Consider the following 18866-nt stretch of genomic DNA (forward strand, 5'->3'; position numbering starts at 1 on the left):
CTGACAAAATAGACCTTTATAAAATATCAATAGCTTGTAGCAGCCCAGAAAAAGGTTTCGTTTCGAGGCCCAAAGCCATTTATTTAGTTTAAAAATTAAAACCATTTATAAAATGATATAATGATGTAATTAGGAGCCGTGGGAGACAAGGTTTTGGATAAAAGAAACGAGTGAGGAATACTCTTTAGTCTTTAGAAAAGTTATTTTTAAGTTATAAACTCTCCCGAGTGTTTTAGAGAGAGTGATGTTTTAAGTTATAAACTCTCCCGAGTGTTTTAGAGAGAGTTTCATCGTAGAATCTTTATCCGTAGAACTGTTCATCAATATTACATATGTTGTAAATAGTTAATCATCGTACGTAATATATTTAAAAATTATATGATGATGTAATGTGTTATCCAATGTTAAAGAAAAACACATACAAAAATCTATGGGCAAATGTTAGGTGGGTTAAAGGCTTAAATCAATGGGCTGCCTAACTCTTTTACTTCTTGACATTGATTTGGTGTATTTTCACACCTTCTTTGGCACCTTTTCATATATATTTTTAATCATTCGACTCTTCTATGCTATTAGCCTATTCCACTTCTCTTGATGGTGGCGTGTATTTGTCAAAAATGGAATATAGCTTCAATATTAGATCTACTATCAAATAATATGAAATAAATAGCTTTTATCCATAAAATGTTATAAAAAGAATGAATTTTTAGCGAGTCTTATTCTATTGATAAGAGTACGTATTTCCAATGTAAAACTTTATTTTTTTTTTTAAATGGGGTAAAAGTGAAAATGAAGTAAAATTCCTCTAATCCTACTCTATCTCTATAATGGAGTAATTAACAAACAAAAAAATAGATTACTTCATTTATGAATTAAATTTCATTATGGAATGAGATATGAAATTGGATTGGAACATTCTTTATTCCATATTTATTTTTACTCTATTTCAGAGGAAAAATAGAATAGGGATGGAGATACCCTAATGATTTTTTTATATATGAATCAATAAATTGAAGACCAAATAGAATTGGAGGAACAAGTAAACTTGAGAATCAGTTAAATTTATAACATTTCTATGATATATATCACATAGTATACATAAACATAAAATAATTTATGCATACATAAAATTGTCCCGTATTATGATATGTCAACGCGTAAGCTAATTTGAATCTTTTGACAAAGTGAATACTAATTATAATATATACTCTTGATTCTCTTGCCAAAGTAGACTAATTAGAAACATATAGATTTGTGTTTCTTTTTTCTTAAAACATTTTGAAACGGTTAGATTTATTGCAGATTTTGGATTTTTGTTTGGTTACTGTGACATGTACTAGAGATGGGCTTAAACGAATCTTGTTATAGTCAATTTTTTGGAAGTTTCTGATCATTGCAAGGGGATTGTAAAACTTAGTTCCTTTCTTTTCAGCCAATGGGAATTATGAGAAGCCATGAGACCTCTAAATTCCTTCCAGATGTATCTTCTTGTGCAAAATGTATGTTTCTCTCTTCCGTTTTTTGTTTGGTGTAAGAAAACTGAATACACAAATATGCAAGTTCAGGCATCAAACCCCGTCGCATGTATGTGAAATCATGCGGCCTACCGAACCGCTCTCTTTCAATTTTTTATTATGCAGAATCACGTTTTGATGTTTTCATAGAGGGTTTTAAATTAGTTTAAAGAAATGAAATAGTTGATAGAAAAAAACAAATTATTATATACCTTCTAGTTTTTTACGCAGAATGCTTCTTTCTCGCAAATAGTATTATTTATGTGCTGCAATATAAACTTGTTAATGTACAAGATGAACAAAACTCAACTGATGAAACAAGATTCTAAACATATATTCATACACAATATCCTTTCCTTAAGTTAAATGATGAAACATTATGTATAAACATACATTCATACACTGATTTAAAAACTGTTAAAACCACATTATTATTTAAATAGACAAATCAGATTCTTCTAAATACTTTATATGGATCACTACCTCTATTAAATAAAAAAGTATTAAGAAAACTAACAAAGGTATAACATGTCGGTTGCACCGCTATATTTTATAAATATCCAGAGTATTAAGAAGAAAATAAAGCTAAAGGTAACATGTCATGTAACGTGGGGTAGAACGTAAAATAAAAAAATATATTCACATGAATTAAAAATTTAAAGATGAAGACAAGCAAAAAATAATTGGAAAATATATATATATTTTTTTGAAACTGTTTTTCAATAATTGGAAAAGATTTAAGGAGTGTGATACATGTGATGGATCAAATTAGGTATATTCCATTCCTTTTAGCTCTTCTTTAGTGTTCACAGCCTTTGCCACGAAGCTTAGCTCTTATCCAAAAGATTGGCCCGCATTACAGAGACATTACACAACTTCAGTATCAAAAATAGAATCTGCATATTCTTGAAAATCTAGGCTACCAAACCCCTCAATAGATTTACAAATCTAGTCTACTCAGATTAGTTTACTATAACCTGGGTTTTCTATATATGTCTTATTGATTTATTTGAGTTTTTCCTTTTCTTTTGGTGTGAGGAAAAGAGTGGAAAACAAAACTTTTTCCAAGAGCCAAAATGTATAGACTTTCAGTGGACTGTTTACCCCATGTTCTATCATTTCTTCATTATGTGAATATCAGTTTTAATTATTCACGTAAGTGGAGTTAATTATTATAAGTACTAAATCTTGTTAGAAGGTTATGATATGATACTTTCATGTTGACTGCTGCTCCGGTGTTAAATTTAATATATTACTATGATGACATAATATATACATCTTGGTTGATAAAGAAATGATTTACACCACATATACAGATATGCACACATCTATATTGAAAAGTTAGTTTGTGGAATGAAAAAAAAAAAAAACAGCTAACAAACACAAAGTCTTCAATACCACAAAAAAAAAGCAATTTAAAAAAAATATATCTGAAATGAGTCTAATCTTACGAAATCGCGATATGAAATGAGCTGGGATTGGTAAGCATATACGCGACGTTGGACCTTTACTCCACCACCAAAAAAAAAAGTCAAAGGTAACATATAAATTTTTTACAATATGGTTTATTCATATTAATAATTGTATTTTTATTGTTTGTTAAATACTGCACTCGTTTCGTTATCTTCACGGTGGCTATGTAATATATAAACAAACAAATGGGTGTCCTTTGATAAATTATTTGCCTTTCATCTCTCAACGAACGCTCTTTCCTTCCTGATCACAGCTCAGCCTGACCCCAACTCTCCCTCTCTCTCTCTCTCAGGCTTCAGATCTGAGATCTCTTCCAAGGTAATGCCTAAAGTCTCTTACTTTCCTCCCGGCGTGATGTTGCATGTCCTTTATTTCACCTTTTCACCCTTCTTTCTGATTTGAATTCTGGTGGGTTTTTGCGGATTCATTGATTCAAGTCCTTGACTTAGTGATCAGCGATTTTGACTATTATGATGATAGACCGATCTGGGTTTAAGCTGAGATTTTTGACAATGTTAGTGACGTGATGCAAACATTTTGACAGCAGTTGGGTTTGAGTTGCTGTTCTTGTCTGAATTTTGGGCAAAGGTGTTAGCTTTTGTCTGATTTTAATTTTGTTTCTGATCTATTGTTTTTTTGAGGATCTAAAACTCATTGGTCTTCCTCTCTAATTGCTGTATTGCTTGTTGTGTTGCTTCTATACCTTCATTACATCTAACGCTCTCTGTTCTGTTTCACCTTCTTCTGGTCTTCTTTAGTCAATTCCACAACGTTATGGATTCATACAATGTGGCTTTAGACTTGATTTACTCTCAGATCTTTTAGCTACCAACACCACATTGCTAAAGATCTGTCTTTGGCAATTTACAGGAAAGAAGGATTAAGATGAAGGCTCTCATTCTTGTTGGAGGGTTCGGAACTCGGTTGAGACCATTGACTCTCAGTTTCCCAAAGCCCCTTGTTGACTTTGCCAACAAACCCATGATCCTTCACCAGGTACTGTAATGATGTTCTGCTAGTTATTATTGTCTTTTGTCTTAGTTTTAACCGAAGCGTGTGTTCTTTTGTAGATAGAGGCGCTCAAGGCAGTTGGGGTTGATGAAGTGGTTCTGGCCATCAATTACCAGCCAGAGGTGATGCTTAACTTCTTGAAAGACTTTGAGGCAAAGCTCGAAATCAAAATCACTTGCTCCCAAGAGACTGAGCCTATGGGTACGGCTGGTCCTCTGGCTCTAGCTAGAGACAAACTGGTTGATGGATCTGGAGAGCCCTTCTTTGTCCTCAACAGTGATGTGATTAGTGAGTACCCACTCAAGGAAATGATTGAGTTTCACAAAGCTCATGGTGGGGAAGCCTCCATTATGGTGACAAAGGTGAGACTATCGAACCTAACAATCTCTTGCAATGTTCTAAAAACAGGTCTAGGTGATTTTCTTTGAAGTCCATTTATGCAACTCAAATCCGTTTAAACTGGTTACAGCTGGCTTTAATTGATCTAAATTGGTCTAAATATGTTAAATTAGTGTAAATCCAAAAATTTGTCTAGTTTATTTTTTTTTGTATATGTTAATTTATTAAAATATTTTTATTTATTAAATCCAAAAACTAAAATATCTAATGTAAATGTATAAAATATAAAAACATAAATCCACCTAGGCCTACTTTGACTAATTAGTCCTCTACGAAATTTAGTTACCACCTAACAATTTCTTGAACATTTATCTCTTATTAGGTGATATGTAATATTTGTTAATCTAATGTGGTATGTGTATATTGGTTTTACAGGTTGATGAACCGTCCAAGTATGGAGTTGTGGTCATGGATGAAACTACAGGAAAAGTGGAGAAGTTTGTGGAAAAGCCAAAACTCTTTGTAGGCAACAAGATCAACGCTGGGATTTACCTTCTGAACCCATCTGTTCTCGACAAGATCGAGCTAAGACCGACATCAATCGAGAAAGAGACCTTCCCCAAGATTGCAGCAGCTCAAGGGCTCTACGCAATGGTGCTACCAGGATTCTGGATGGACATCGGGCAACCCCGTGATTACATAACGGGCCTGAGACTCTACTTAGACTCTCTGAGAAAGAAGTCTCCCGCCAAGCTAACCACTGGTGCACACATTGTTGGTAACGTTCTGGTGGATGAAACCGCTAAGATTGGGGAAGGGTGTTTGATAGGACCAGATGTGGCCATTGGTCCAGGCTGCGTTGTTGAGTCAGGGGTTAGGCTTTCACGGTGCACGGTCATGCGTGGGGCGAGGATCAAGAAGCATGCGTGTATCTCGAGCAGTATCATAGGGTGGCATTCGACGGTTGGGCAGTGGGCTAGGATTGAGAACATGACGATCTTGGGGGAAGATGTTCATGTGTGTGATGAGATATACACCAATGGAGGAGTTGTTTTGCCACACAAGGAGATCAAATCCAACATCTTGAAGCCAGAGATAGTTATGTGATTATCTATGTGGAAACCTTTTTTGTTTTTTTTTTTGTGTATTTTTATCTATCAAACTTTGTGCTTCTGTTATTCTTCTTTGGCTTTGAATAAAGTAAAAACAAAAATGATGTATATCTATCTTGTTAGTCATTTGGTGTTTTGTCTCTATTTTTTTGTAACTTATCAAAACAGTTCTCAATTGAATATTATTCTTTTTCTTTTTTCCGAGTACTTAACTAGAGAGTGCAAGAGGGAACATGTAGTAAACATGTAGACTATTACCAAGAAGAGTGGACTCAGCCTTGAGTTTTGATGTATGGCTTTTCCGGATGAAATGCCATTGATGCTTTAACTGTGAATGAATACTAAAAGAAAACACTATACTTTGATCAAAAAAAAAAAAAAAAAAAAAAAGAAAACACTATACTAATGGGCAGAAAGGTTATGTATAGCGTTCTGTTGCTTTCCATTTCCTACTGCAGCTGTTTGGACGAGAATCTGAAGAAGACATTCTACAAGTAATCAGATGGAGTAAAAGGTGATCTGCACTTAGTACATGTTGAAAATGTGAAGCGAGAGTAAAAGTAATATGGGCCCTTCGATAGGCTCAGACTAGTGCCGAAAGCATGAAGTTATATCCATGTGGATGTCCAAAAACAATAAGACTTACTTTCGTACAACAGATGTATCGAATTTGAAATGTAAGAAGTTTGTGGAATAGTGAAATGTAAGATTAATTCTTTAAGTGCCTGAGAAAGTCTGAAATGTAAGAGCTAGACTCTTATGTTCACAATGCAAATCCAAAGATTCAGATAAAATGACAAATCAGAAAGATGTAGGTAGCCTTACAACGAGTTTTTTCTTTTGGTTGGACAAGAGAAGCTAATAAAACATTCTTCATCTTACTTATGAGCAAGACCAAGTGGTAAACAGAAACTTATTTGTGGTGCAAACTCTAAACCCTAAATCAAAACCACATCACAAGGGAGGGTTTCGATAAAAATAACAATAGGATATCATATTAGCAGAGAGGAAACAAAAAGCTCATCCTCTCCTCTCTTCTCCTCTCTTCAAGTCTCAACACAAACACACAAAGACAAAGTCTTCTATGTTTAGATGGGAATGTCTTGATGGGTGTAAGCAATCCCATTGTCTCCATCCACAACTTGTCCATTTCCTCTCAGTATCCTGTAACAACCGCAACCATTCACAATTACAAAACCATTTCACAATGAAAATTCATAGAAAGCTATGACACTTAAACTGTACCATCTTGTTGTAAGTAATCCTTCGACTCCCACTGGACCACGAGCATGGATCCTGCCAGTGCTAATTCCCACCTCAGCACCAAGTCCAAATCGAAAACCATCAGAGAATCTTGTGCTTGCGTTGTGGAACACAGCAGCACTGTTCAATGACGCATAGATTAAAGTCAGTTACCAACATGAATCAAAGTCTGAGATCGACTAAGCAAGTTCATGATTTTTTGTATTATACCTGTCCACTTGGCGAAGGAATAGCTCTGCAACTTCGGGATCCTCTGTCACAATGCAGTCTGTGTGTGCACTGCTCACAACAACATTACAAGACAAGACAAAGAGTGAACATCTCCAGCACGAGATGCAAAAGATTACAAACAAAAATGTCTGTTATAGTTCGAGTATTTACCTCCCATGTCGGTGAATGTGATCAATAGCAGCATAGACGTCTTCTACAACTTCAACGGTGCAAGCCTTTGAACAATACTCATGATTGAACGTCGGTGCTTGTGGTATGTTCAGTATTGTACTTGCCTTTGGTCCACCATACAAAGTGACTCCTGCAATTAAATATACCTCACGAGTATATTTAAGGTATGTACATGTATGATTCTAAATAAACAGTAACAACTATCACTTACCATTGTTCTGTAGAACAAATATAAGATCATTGAGCACACCATTCTGCTCATGATCCTTATGCACAAGAAGCGTTTCCTGAAAAGACAGAGAAGATGTAATTAAAAAGCCCACTGCATTACTGAAATCTTGAGGGAAGGTATGAGTTTCTTTTACCATCGCATTACAGGCTGCTGGATAATCCAACTTTGAATCAGAAACTATGCGCTTTGCCATGTCCACATTACATGCCTTGTCGACGTATACATGACAGATTCCATCTGGAAGTACACAATTAAAGTCATCACCACTCCTTTAGAACCATCCTAAAATTCTATGGAAAAAAGCAAAGTTGAAACCGTACCTGCATGACCTAGCACAGGGATTTTTGTAGTACTTTTTATCTGGGAAACAAGCTTGTTGCTGCCTCTTGGGATCACAAGATCTATAACATCATCAAGCTGTAGCACAAAATGCAAATGGTGGGGTTCTAGTTTTAACAAAAGATATTAACACTTGTTGCAGCTCCAAGTTTTGTAAATAATGTTTACCTTGAGCAAATCAGGAATCTCTTCCCTTGAAGTCACAAGTCCAATGAGTTTACCACCGACAGTCTCTGGAATTGCATCAGTGATCACCTAAAAAAATTTACCGGGAAATTAAGTTAATTAAAAGAGCTTTAAGTGGTAACTTTGAGGCAGCCATATAATGATAAATTCTGATGGGGCTGTACCTTGTGTAAGATAGCATTTGATCTCCGAGCCTCCTTTCCACCTTTCAGTAGAAGACCGTTTCCACTACGGATGGCAAGTGAAGCTATCTGTTTGGTTTGTGAGTAAAGGAAAGCTTCAGCAACTTCACATTTCTAAGAAGAGAAAGGACATTGACTCTCTTAACATACCTGGACAAGTGCATCAGGTCGGGACTCAAAAACAATCAGGAGTACTCCTAATGGGGATGAGGTCTTCTCTAAAACAAGACCATCTGCCACCTGTTAAAACCAATTATCACGAAGAAAAATTAGCATAAACAACTAGTATATGTCACCAAGGAGGATCATATGATAACAAATATCCTCTTGAGTACCTCAGTTTTCTTTAAAACACGGCCGATTGGATCTTCCATATCGGCTAACTTACGAACTGAAGCTGCAAGGCTCGATATCTATCAACCACAAAACAAGGAAGCCTTAGATTACACAATAAAGTCATAAAAAGATGTAAATTGGCACAATACCACAAGATGAAGACTGGCTTACCTTGGCAGGTGTCATAACTAAACGTGCCACCATTGACTCTTCAAGTCCAGCTTCTTGTGCTGCAGCTACATCTAATTCATTCTCAGCTCTGATTGTTTCCACATTTGCTTCAAGAGCATCGGCAACACTATACAGAATTTGCTTCCTATCTTCTGAAGATAAGGCCTGAAGCTTTCTGGAACTCTCCCTTGCAGCAACTGCCATGTCACGAGCAGTAGAGTCTGTGACCGGAGCCCATTGACAAGCATCTTGATGGAATAAGGTTCCAACACGCAGTCCTCTGAGGACTTTGTCTATGTTCTCAGTTGAAAACCCACTTCAAAAGCAAAACAAATTATCAACTTTGCATCCAAAACAAAATAAGTTTAGATTGTGCATTTATAAGTGTAAAAGTGTCCACACCTGGTTATGATGACAGGGATCCCAGCATAAGCTGCATTAACCGCGGCTTTCACTTTTGCAGTCATGCCTCCTCTTCCTAGCCGTGACTTGTCGCCGAATGTAATCTCATCTTGATGTTTCTCCTTGATGAATGTGTGGATCAGCTTAGAGTCAGGATCACTTGGAGGACCAGTGTAGAGACCTTCGACATCACTCAGGAGAATGAGAAGATCAGCTTTCAGTTCCAAAGCCAGTAGAGCAGCTAAGCTGTCGTTATCCCAAAAGATGCCAGAGGAATCCTGCATAATGTAGCTCAACATTAGACTACAAGATTCAAACATCATAGAGGGAGTTCAAAAGGGATAAAATGAGAGTAAACAAACCTGATAAGGGGCTCTTCTGGTGCTGATAGCATCATTCTCATTGAAAATTGGAATAACACTCAAATCAAGCATGGACTTGACAGTTTCACTAAGTTGCTTCCTGAAGTCCTTGTCTCTGAAACTACTGTCATTCACCAGAAGTTGAGCAGCCGTCACATCCAGCTAATCAAAAAGAAAACAAAGCCATCAATATCTGGAAATTTACACAAGAATCTAAAAAAAAATAAGACCATAGAAGGAGAAGGATCTCACCTGGTCGAACATAGTCTCATAATAAGCCATAAGACTACTTTGTCCAACACCAGCACAAGCCTTCCCATCAAGCTCACTCTGAGGCTTCTGTAGATCCGCAAAACTGCAAACCCATAAAAAAAAAAAAAAAAAAACTTTCACCTCAAAGAACAAAACAACATCTCACATAAGCCAAATGGCCCCATCACGCTTTTTAATTACTATTAAAGGGAGAAAATGGTTAAAAGTAGCCATTATTTTCTTAACCTGCTATTGATCATCTGTCTGTAACGAAGCCTTTGGCGACCAAGCCCAACCGCACCAGACGTCACCAAAATCACCTCAAATCCATCCGAGTTCAACTCCGCAAGCTGACATTTTTTTACAGAATTAAAGGTGCAATTTTTACATTTTTATATATATTTTCACATGTCTTTCATGAAACCTTTTAGGTTAATAACAATAAATAAATAAAAGAAAACCTGTTCACAGAGAGCTCCTAAGCGACCAAGAGCCAATCTTCCACCTTTCCCAGTTACAACAGCTGTTCCAACCTTTTTATATATTTACCACAACACAAAAAATAAAATAAATATTAATTACCATAAATAAATGTTTTTTGAATATTCTGATTCGTCTCTTTGAAGATCAAGGCTTATGTTTTCCGACAGCCAAATCTAAAAATAAAAAATGCAGACGAAACATTGATAGAGAGAAAGATGATGACAATAATACCTTAACGACGATGCGTTTGACGTCTTTGGCGAAAGCGCGTGAACGATCTGTCTCCTCCATTGTAACGCCTTTACCCTAAACCTTTTTCCTCTAAGGAGCGAGTTAACTCAGTTGGTAATCGTCAGTGACCTCGTTAAGGTCTGTTGCGGGAAGTGTGGAGATTAATGAGGAAGAGATGAAGGGGTTTTTATAATAAAACACAACTGCACCCAGAGAGTCAGATCCTGCTACCAAACCATGAGGTGCCACGTGTGGTGTAAGGGTATATTTGGAATGTTGGATCCTGATTATTGAAGTGGCGCGTATTGATTGGGTGGTGTATGGTAAAGATGTTAGAGTGCGTTGTATGAGATAATTTACTCGTGTGGTGGGTATTTTGGGTAATTACTAGAACAGCACAAATGTAAACAAAGTATTTATTTTTAGAGAAATGTAAATCCGATATAATCGAATAAATTTGTTTTTTGAAGCTGACAAAATAAATTGTTTGCCTACCAAAACTTGGGTTAAACATATAAACAGTTGACGAAAAAAAGATTGATGTATCTCTAGTTTGTACTATGCTAGTTGCTAAGTATACATCGATTTCTACACATTATTGAGTGCAGTGATTATGATGTATCTTATTAAATCACCATAATTATTAGTTCATACGCTAATTAAAATTGGAAAAGAGAAAAAAAAATTCTTAATTGTAATTTTTTTTATTTCAGGACGGTTAATGTAACATACATATATTCTTGGTATATATACATATATGAAGCTTAAGGTTACCAGTATGTGCTTTCTGTATGTTTAAAGTTATAGTTCTTTGGTTGTGTGCTTTTGTCTGTACATATATATCTTTATATTATGCTCAAAGTTTATGTCACCTTGATGCAAGTATACAGATCAGATTAGCAAAACCATATGATTTCTTTTGACCTTTTTGTGAAGTTCTCTGACCAATCTACGTAATCCCATTACTCTCTTGAAGATTAGAATTTGTTTTTCTAAGTACAATAAATTATATTATTACAGCGTGATAGTTAATTTTGTATGTTGTTTGTCATTGGGAATAAGATCGGTGCATTTATCTTTAACTCTATTTCACATTTTATTCAGAAATAGAGTAAAAATAGGATTACTACATAAATAGAATAATGTTTTTATGTTCATTGTTCTATTTTTGTTCCATTTAAAATAAATTATGTTGTAGGATTTAAGATGGTCTAATAATCGTTGTACGACATAATAATTAAGTTATTTACCTGGTACTAACAAAGTTCGATGGTGTAATCCGTTTGAATATCGACTTATGAACTGTAGGGTTGATTAGTTAACATAGACTTATGTACTATATAGTCTTGCTGAATGAATAATAATTTAATCAAACCTATTTCTCGATTCAATAGAAATCTGACCTATTTTTTATATATATCTCGTTGTTTGGAAGATATGTAAAAAGTTTGATGGTGTAATCCGTTTGAAATCGACTTATGAACTATAGGGTTGATTAGTTGACATAGACTTCTGTACTATGTAGTCTTGCTGATTAAAAATATAAAATAGCTATTAATTAAAGGTTTGTCGTTTTTAAATTTTTTATACGAGTATTTTTTTTATAATAAAGCCAAAAGATATTGAACAAATCCAGAAGATGTTAAAAACTTAATACTTCTTCCGTTTTTAAATAGATGATGTTTTAGAGAGTTTTTGATGTTTCAAAATATATGATGTTTTTAATGCACCTTTTTCATTTTATCAAAAACTGTGTAACCAATAATATTTTGTAGTTTATTTTGTAATTGGTTAAATAACTTTTAATTTATATTTTAATGATATTTTTAAGATAAAAAACAATTTTTTTAATAATTATGCATAATCCTAAAATTTTATGTATTTTGAAACAGATAGAGTATAATATAAAGGAAGGACGGGGAGCTATATATTATATATTATTTGATTAGATCAAATAAAAAGAGTGGCCAGATCCACAAAATTATATAAAACTATAAATTTAAAAAAACTTAGAGGTCTAGTTTTTCAAGATAACGATGCATATCCATCAGGTTTCAGATATTTTATTTATCATCTTAAGATATCTCATTTGTTCTCGGAATCGTCATCATATTTTCCTATACAGAAAAAGTGATAAAATATGGTAATACCTAACAAAACAAATATATAGAATGTTACGATCTTCAGAGTTCAGATATTTGATTTTCAAGAAGAAAAAATCCCTTATATTGATTTGCGGGGTTAGTTTACTGGGCAAGGTTGACAGTATTGAGCTATATATCAATTATCAAAGCGTGGTGACGAAAGTAAAAGCTTTACTAGACTGATATGCATAAAAAGGTTGCATTTTAGTAGTTGATGATTCATCGCATAAATGTTAAGAATTCGAATATTGTATTTTGATGATTCATCGTATAAATGTAAGTTGAGAATTCGAATATTCTTGTATCGATATCAATCATAATCATAAATTCATAATTGACCGTTGTGTACTAACTATGATAAAAATATATAAATCTTAAAATATTTGTTTGGATGTTGACCAAAAAAGTTTGAATATAGAAATTGAAAATGACTCATTTTGTTAAATATTTATGTGGTAAAAATTAAATATGTAATAGCCAATCCAATATCAATAGATCTTTTTTTGGCCAACGCCAAATTTTTATTGATCAATAGTCTAATATATATATCATATTTGTATGTTAAAATAGATTATGGCCAATCCAATTTATGTAGACTAATATAATAATATATATGAGTGCTCTTATCGAGATTTTCCAGATCGTTCATATCATTGGCCCTTTAAAAACCAATGATCATTTCTGATGGATTCACAATTTCACATGAATCAAATATGATATTTCTAGTCTGCTGCGAAAAAAATATGTTGTATACCATGTACATTACATTTGTAACTCGCACCTGATGGGCTTAAAAATTACATGGTAGATCATCAAGAATTAGCTTGAATGCATGCACATGAAACTGGAATAGTGAATGGATTTTCATTAAATGTGTAACAAATAAAACTGCTTCTTCTTCTTAGTATCATCTTATTCAGTATTTGTGATTTGCTTTGTAGATTACGGATATCTAATTTTTTATTTGTTTTGCTTCAGAAAATACATATATATGGTTTTTCGGATATTCATAAATTTATAAATATTTACGAATATCTCGTCCACTTTATTCAATACGAGTAATTTTTTTTAAAAAAACTATACAATTTTGTTTTTAAGAAAACATCTTTTACATAATATAGAACAAAATTAAAGATTAGTGAAACTATATGTTCCATAAATATTTAAATTTAATTTATTTTAGGAAAATTGTAGTTTTATAAAGATTTCATATTTATTTATTAATTTAATAATTTTATAAGTAATTTTATAAATGAAATTGATAAAATTATATGTTTACAACTCTCTATTTAATTGTAGATATGATATACTTCTATATAAAACGGACCGGAGCTGATATCAACCCTAAAATTTTTAGTATTTGTGATTTGTTTTTTTTTAACAGATATTATTTTTAATATTTGATTTGCTTTGAAAACTTACAGATATCTGGATATTTTGGATGACTCCAGACTAATAACAAATCAAATCAAATTTAGCAGATAAAATGTTAAGCCCTAGCTTGAATAGCACTAAACTTAATAAATGCAATGAATGGTGCATGAGGCTTTGACCTCAGTTCCAACTTTCAAGTTCCAATACTGATAGTAGCGAGAGCGACCTCAGTTTTCCTCAGTTTCTAATTTCTAGTAATATTTTTTTTTTTCATATTCGGTCGTTGTGTTTCTCTTTATTTGATAATAGTGGAAGGAATGCACGTGGTTTGATGAGATTAGGGTCTCAGATGTCTGATCGTTTGTGAGGAATCATTTGTCCTATGCGCATGTGCCCTCTTTTTAGTCTTTACCACCAACTCCAATCGTGTAGTCGTATAACAGGATTTCATTTGTTTTTTTTGTGTATTTAGTTGTTAGTATGTTATCTAAACTAAAAGATCTGCCTGGTCATTCGGAAAACAAGAGAAACGAATAAAAAATAAATGTACGGAAATAAAACAGCAGGAATAAAAAGAAATATTTGTTACGTTTTAAATTTAACAGTAATAATTTTGTTCTTTAATTCTCTAAAAAAAAAAGAATGATAGAGAATCCTAACAAAATAAGAAAATATGATCACCAATCCTAACCCTTTCCCTCTTACGGAACCGGAAAGATGCACAACCCTAAACCCTTCATTTATTTACTGTTACAAAAGACTTATCACACTACTCAATATTCAAAAAATGTTATGCTTCCTACAAAAAAAAGAGGATGTTGTGTTGTCATTTATTTTAGTATGTGAAAAGGCATCGTTAGGCCAAAATAAGAACACATTTTTCTCTGTGGTCTTATAGATATTAGATAGATAAGATATTTCATTCGACCAACAAAAGAGAAGAAGAAAAGAATAAGATAAGGTGATGGGAGTATATAAATGTCTTGTAGAACATATGCTACGTACACTTGGAGAAATTCAACTGGTGTAGTTGCATTAATCATTTTATTTTGCAGCCATTGTAGAGCCATCACGAGTCACGAGCGTCCAAAGAGTTAAGTGCAATCACGTTATTTTTTATTTTACTTCGGTTGCACTAAGTAGCCTGAAATTACGTGAGAACCAAAAAGTTTTTATGAGTTTCTTGTACTGTTTTTTTTTCCGTTTGATTCGTGTCTAAACTTCATGCAAGCAAATACTTCATCTGTTTTATATTAAATGTCAATATAGAGTAAAATTTTCGTTATAAAATAAATATTATTTTAGAATTTTAATACAAAATTTATTAATTTTATTATTTTATTTCTTTTTATTAGTTGAAATTTGAATTTTAGTTAGATATATATATAGTAATGTTTTTATTTTAAAAATATACAAACTAAATATTTTTTTAATTTGTATGCATAAATCTTAAACGACAATTAAAATGAAACGAAATAATAATAAAAAATTATCTCATCTTTTATTTTAAACATAGACTACAAAAACTTATAGTATCCACAATATATTCTTCACAAATGAAGTAAATGAATTTGGCTTTTGGTTTCTCAAAAGTATGTATGTGGTGATAAGACGCAGATACAGGAAGAAAAGTTGGAGGAATCACCATATAATAATTTAGATAAAATAAGTTATTTATTTAAAGATTGATAGAGACAATGATTGCCACGGGGGAAGATCGGTTTGTTCATATAATTTATATTGTTCTTTTTACAATTTTTTTAAATATTATAGTTTACTTTTTGTTAATGGAGAGAGCTTGAAAATAACTAAGTATTCATTTTTTTTTGAGATGTCACAAACAACAAGTAACTCGGGAGGAAAACAAAAATGTTAAGAGAAGTATTTTGTTTGAGATGCCAAAACTAACGAGTAAACTATGTAAAGTTAAAATAGACGGTAAAGACTAGGGGGTGGGAATCTCTGTTTAAGTTGGGATTTGGTTTGGGTTCAGTTTAGTCTGGTTCCAATTTTTTTTAACTAAAACCAACAAAAATTAGTTTGATTTAGATTGTGTTTGTTTCGGTTTAGTTCAGTTTAATCGAATTGATTATAGTTTTGTTTCTACTTCGTTTTAAAAAATAAAATTTATAAAACATAAAACAAATAATCATTATTCACTTATTCATTAACTTATTAATATTTAAATGTCAAAAACTCGACGAAAAAATGAATCAATAACTTTAAATCATTATCTTCAAACATAATTTAACGTCATCGTAGTAGTTTTTTATAGTGTAGGAAAATTATGTTTTTAAAATTTTATTGATTATTGTGTTTCTAATATTTATTTTGAAGTAAAGTGTATAAAATTATATTTGGTTGTTTAGGTTAAATGGTTAACTATCCTAAAATTCTATATTTTTATTATATTTAATTAATCTATCTAAATAGACTTCTATTTTTTGGTTCGGTTTAAACTCAAACTAAATCGTACAGTTTGGACTGACAAAACTATAACCAAATGGTTAGACGAAGAATTAGAGTCATATTCTTAACAACAAACGTTTCTTGAGGAGTCAGTGCTGTTTAACTAAAGAGAAACGTCGGTTACAACCATCTAGAGTTAGTGTTAGGTACTAGAAAACAAGTTAGTATTTGGTACAGTTCACATGCTTTGTACTGAAAATGTTTTTTTTAAATAGCCATTCTGATATCTGGCAGATAAAAATCAACCATTAAAAAACTAAGACAATTCAACTCACCAAACAAACAAGCAAACAAGAAACTAAGCCAGTCAAAACGAATCCCAATGATTCAGTACAGTGTATATGTTACTCTGTGGGTTTTGTTCTTTTGTAATGACAAATTCATTGTTCTACCACAGCACATCAAAATCTAAAACGTTTTTTTTACATACATTATATATGTTTCCTCGTGTGTTGTTGAGATTAAGGAAAGAACCAGACTTTGATGAAGATAGAAAGAACCATTTGCAGACCAAACGCTACAGCCAATACAACGGTCAGATCATTGCTCGCCTCAAGGTAAGACCGTAGATTCAGGGCAACAAAGCAGGATGACCCGCCACCAGCTAAGAGTATAATCACCCATCTCAGAAACTCCACTGGAATAAGCAATGGAAGCTGCAAAGAAGAATAATCAATGACTATTAGGTTGATTCTAAGTCACGGTACATATTGTCATTGAGAAGTAAGCTACACTACCATTTTGTGAATCAGACACAAGTGTTGCGGATACAGGAGACAGAAACTTACAGTGGTTGGAACAAAAACGAAGAGAGAGTATCCCCAGAGGCACCAGAATCTTAGAAGATCAGCTCTGGATCCCATATACCGGAGTGAGAAATAAAACGCCACTGGGACAATGATTGCATAGCCATAGATTAAAGATGCTGCCAAGTTTATATAGTTCACATCAAAGACCCAAGGAGCTTCACTGTTGGTTCGTTTCTTCACGAGGTACGTGGCACAGTTTCCGAGAGAGGAAAGCACAAACACAAGCGTGGTGCAGATCCAGACAAGGCCATACCTAACAGAGAGAGGCGAAACCCACACAGACAAGTCATTTATCTGGAAACTTGTTCAAGACCAAGGATAACATGTTTCCTATGTTGCAGACTATGAAATAGATATAAGCTTAAATATAATGTGAGGAACTGTTTTAACAAGCTACAGCTAACAAGCTATAGCATATGAAAACTGGATCTGGATGCAGGCGTAAGTCTATAGTACCTAAGCTCAGATGGAATATTCAAGCAGCAAAGGTATAATACCACAAACCTATGACATATCAATTTTACTAGTGAGAAATTTAACGTGCTATCGGAAAAGATAACAGTTAACATGGTAACAAAACAACAGGCTGAAGAAGTAGTGGAGTTATTAAGGAAATCTCATAGGTAGATGCCAAAGAATTCTATATCAGAGCAATCACTGAGAAGAGTCACAGAAGAAAGGGTATTGAAAGACTTACAAATCAGGGTTGGCATCAATCTTGCTGAAAAAATCACCACTGGTGGGGTACAAGGAACTCATCAGTCTGTTCAAAACAACGTCCGTGTCCACGTTGAAGTACTGGGCGTATGAGTAGACGTTAAAGTATCCCTTCCAGTTGTTTGATGGCTGCTGTTCAGGTCCTTCTACAAGACAGAACAAAGTACTTTTATCTAGGATCTGGACTCAGATAAGCATTCTTTCAACCATGATGAAAAGTTAGACGTTACTTCGAATACAAAACAAGCACTTACTACAATTACTTGATTCATAGAGACTACTGTCTACTGATAAACATGTCTTTAAGAAGAAAAAAAAAAGCCAAAAGGAGCATATATAATACCTGTTGGGCTCTCAAGAGTTTGATAACCCTTTGAACTGTTTCCTTGATGCGGTGGAAATATCTGCATGTTTGCAGAAGGACCTGCAGGAGCAGTAACCAAGCAACATTCAAACTCTTTCACTACTGCAAAAAAAAAGCTAGCTTCTAGCAAAAGAACACACCTTCGTTTACGGTTGATATATGCACATTCGTGCTTTTCTTGTCGTCCTCGCTGATCACAGCCTTCAAAGTACATGTTTTATTTTTGTATTAGAAAGAATGAAAGTGAATATCTCAATCCAATCATGGAAGCATTTAAAACCCAAAAGACAACAACTTTTCATAAAAGGAAAGTCCTTTATCCTAATCAGACACAAACCCATTTGAAAGATTCTAAAAATTGGTGGAATCGGAGAAGCAAAGGGTGTGTGTTTGCTAGACTTACGGGAACTGAACCAAGCAAATGGCTCGTCTGTAGATTAGAGAACGACTCGTCCATCGAAGCTTAGTTGATCGAAAGGGAGATTCTTTATCTCACCCAAAAGAAGGATAAGATCGGAAGAAGAAAGATCGGGCCTTTCTCTGAGTTTTGTGAGGTTTCTTAGTTTGCTTTCTCCGTCGTCGTTGTCCTGGAAAGCTATTGCGAAACGAGAGACAATGATCCACGCGCGGTTTTTCAGTAACGGAGGTACACGCACCGTTTACACGTGACTTGGGCCCATATAGTCACAAGTTTTCAGG

At 33.7% G+C, this 18866-nt stretch overlaps 3 protein-coding genes across 4 annotated transcripts; 1 reads left to right on the forward strand and 2 right to left on the reverse strand.

Annotated features, from left to right (window-relative positions):
• The first annotated feature begins 3083 nt into the window (after positions 1-3083).
• VTC1 (mannose-1-phosphate guanylyltransferase 1) lies at positions 3084-5647 on the forward strand. 2 transcript variants are annotated; one of them, XM_009135135.3, is made up of 4 exons: positions 3084-3305; positions 3858-3983; positions 4058-4360; positions 4773-5647. In XM_009135135.3, exons 2-4 carry the CDS (start codon positions 3873-3875, stop codon positions 5442-5444), a joined length of 1086 nt encoding a protein of 361 aa, XP_009133383.1. In that variant the 5' UTR covers positions 3084-3305; positions 3858-3872; the 3' UTR covers positions 5445-5647. The 2 variants fall into 2 exon arrangements, with proteins under 2 accessions (XP_009133383.1, XP_033142645.1); XM_033286754.1 differs by having other exon boundaries at positions 3169-3305; positions 3836-3983.
• Positions 5648-6192: 545 nt separating this feature from the next.
• On the reverse strand, positions 6193-10948 carry LOC103857883 (delta-1-pyrroline-5-carboxylate synthase A). The gene is made up of 18 exons (XM_009135136.3): positions 10291-10948; positions 10038-10109; positions 9823-9926; positions 9577-9679; positions 9325-9486; positions 8963-9240; positions 8561-8876; positions 8389-8466; positions 8204-8293; positions 8036-8122; positions 7854-7940; positions 7667-7763; positions 7480-7583; positions 7326-7401; positions 7094-7244; positions 6923-6991; positions 6695-6832; positions 6193-6613 (listed from the first exon to the last, which is right to left on the reverse strand). Exons 1-18 carry the CDS (start codon positions 10348-10350, stop codon positions 6538-6540), a joined length of 2148 nt encoding a protein of 715 aa, XP_009133384.1. The 5' UTR covers positions 10351-10948; the 3' UTR covers positions 6193-6537.
• Positions 10949-16467: 5519 nt separating this feature from the next.
• LOC103857884 (protein YIPF1 homolog) lies at positions 16468-18803 on the reverse strand. The gene is made up of 6 exons (XM_009135138.3): positions 18571-18803; positions 18308-18368; positions 18147-18227; positions 17784-17949; positions 17066-17339; positions 16468-16933 (listed from the first exon to the last, which is right to left on the reverse strand). Exons 1-6 carry the CDS (start codon positions 18622-18624, stop codon positions 16739-16741), a joined length of 831 nt encoding a protein of 276 aa, XP_009133386.1. The 5' UTR covers positions 18625-18803; the 3' UTR covers positions 16468-16738.
• Positions 18804-18866: the final 63 nt, after the last annotated feature.

The sequence above is a fragment of the Brassica rapa genome, chromosome A03 (genome assembly GCF_000309985.2).
Source record: "Brassica rapa cultivar Chiifu-401-42 chromosome A03, CAAS_Brap_v3.01, whole genome shotgun sequence".
Classification (NCBI taxonomy): domain Eukaryota; kingdom Viridiplantae; phylum Streptophyta; class Magnoliopsida; order Brassicales; family Brassicaceae; genus Brassica; species Brassica rapa.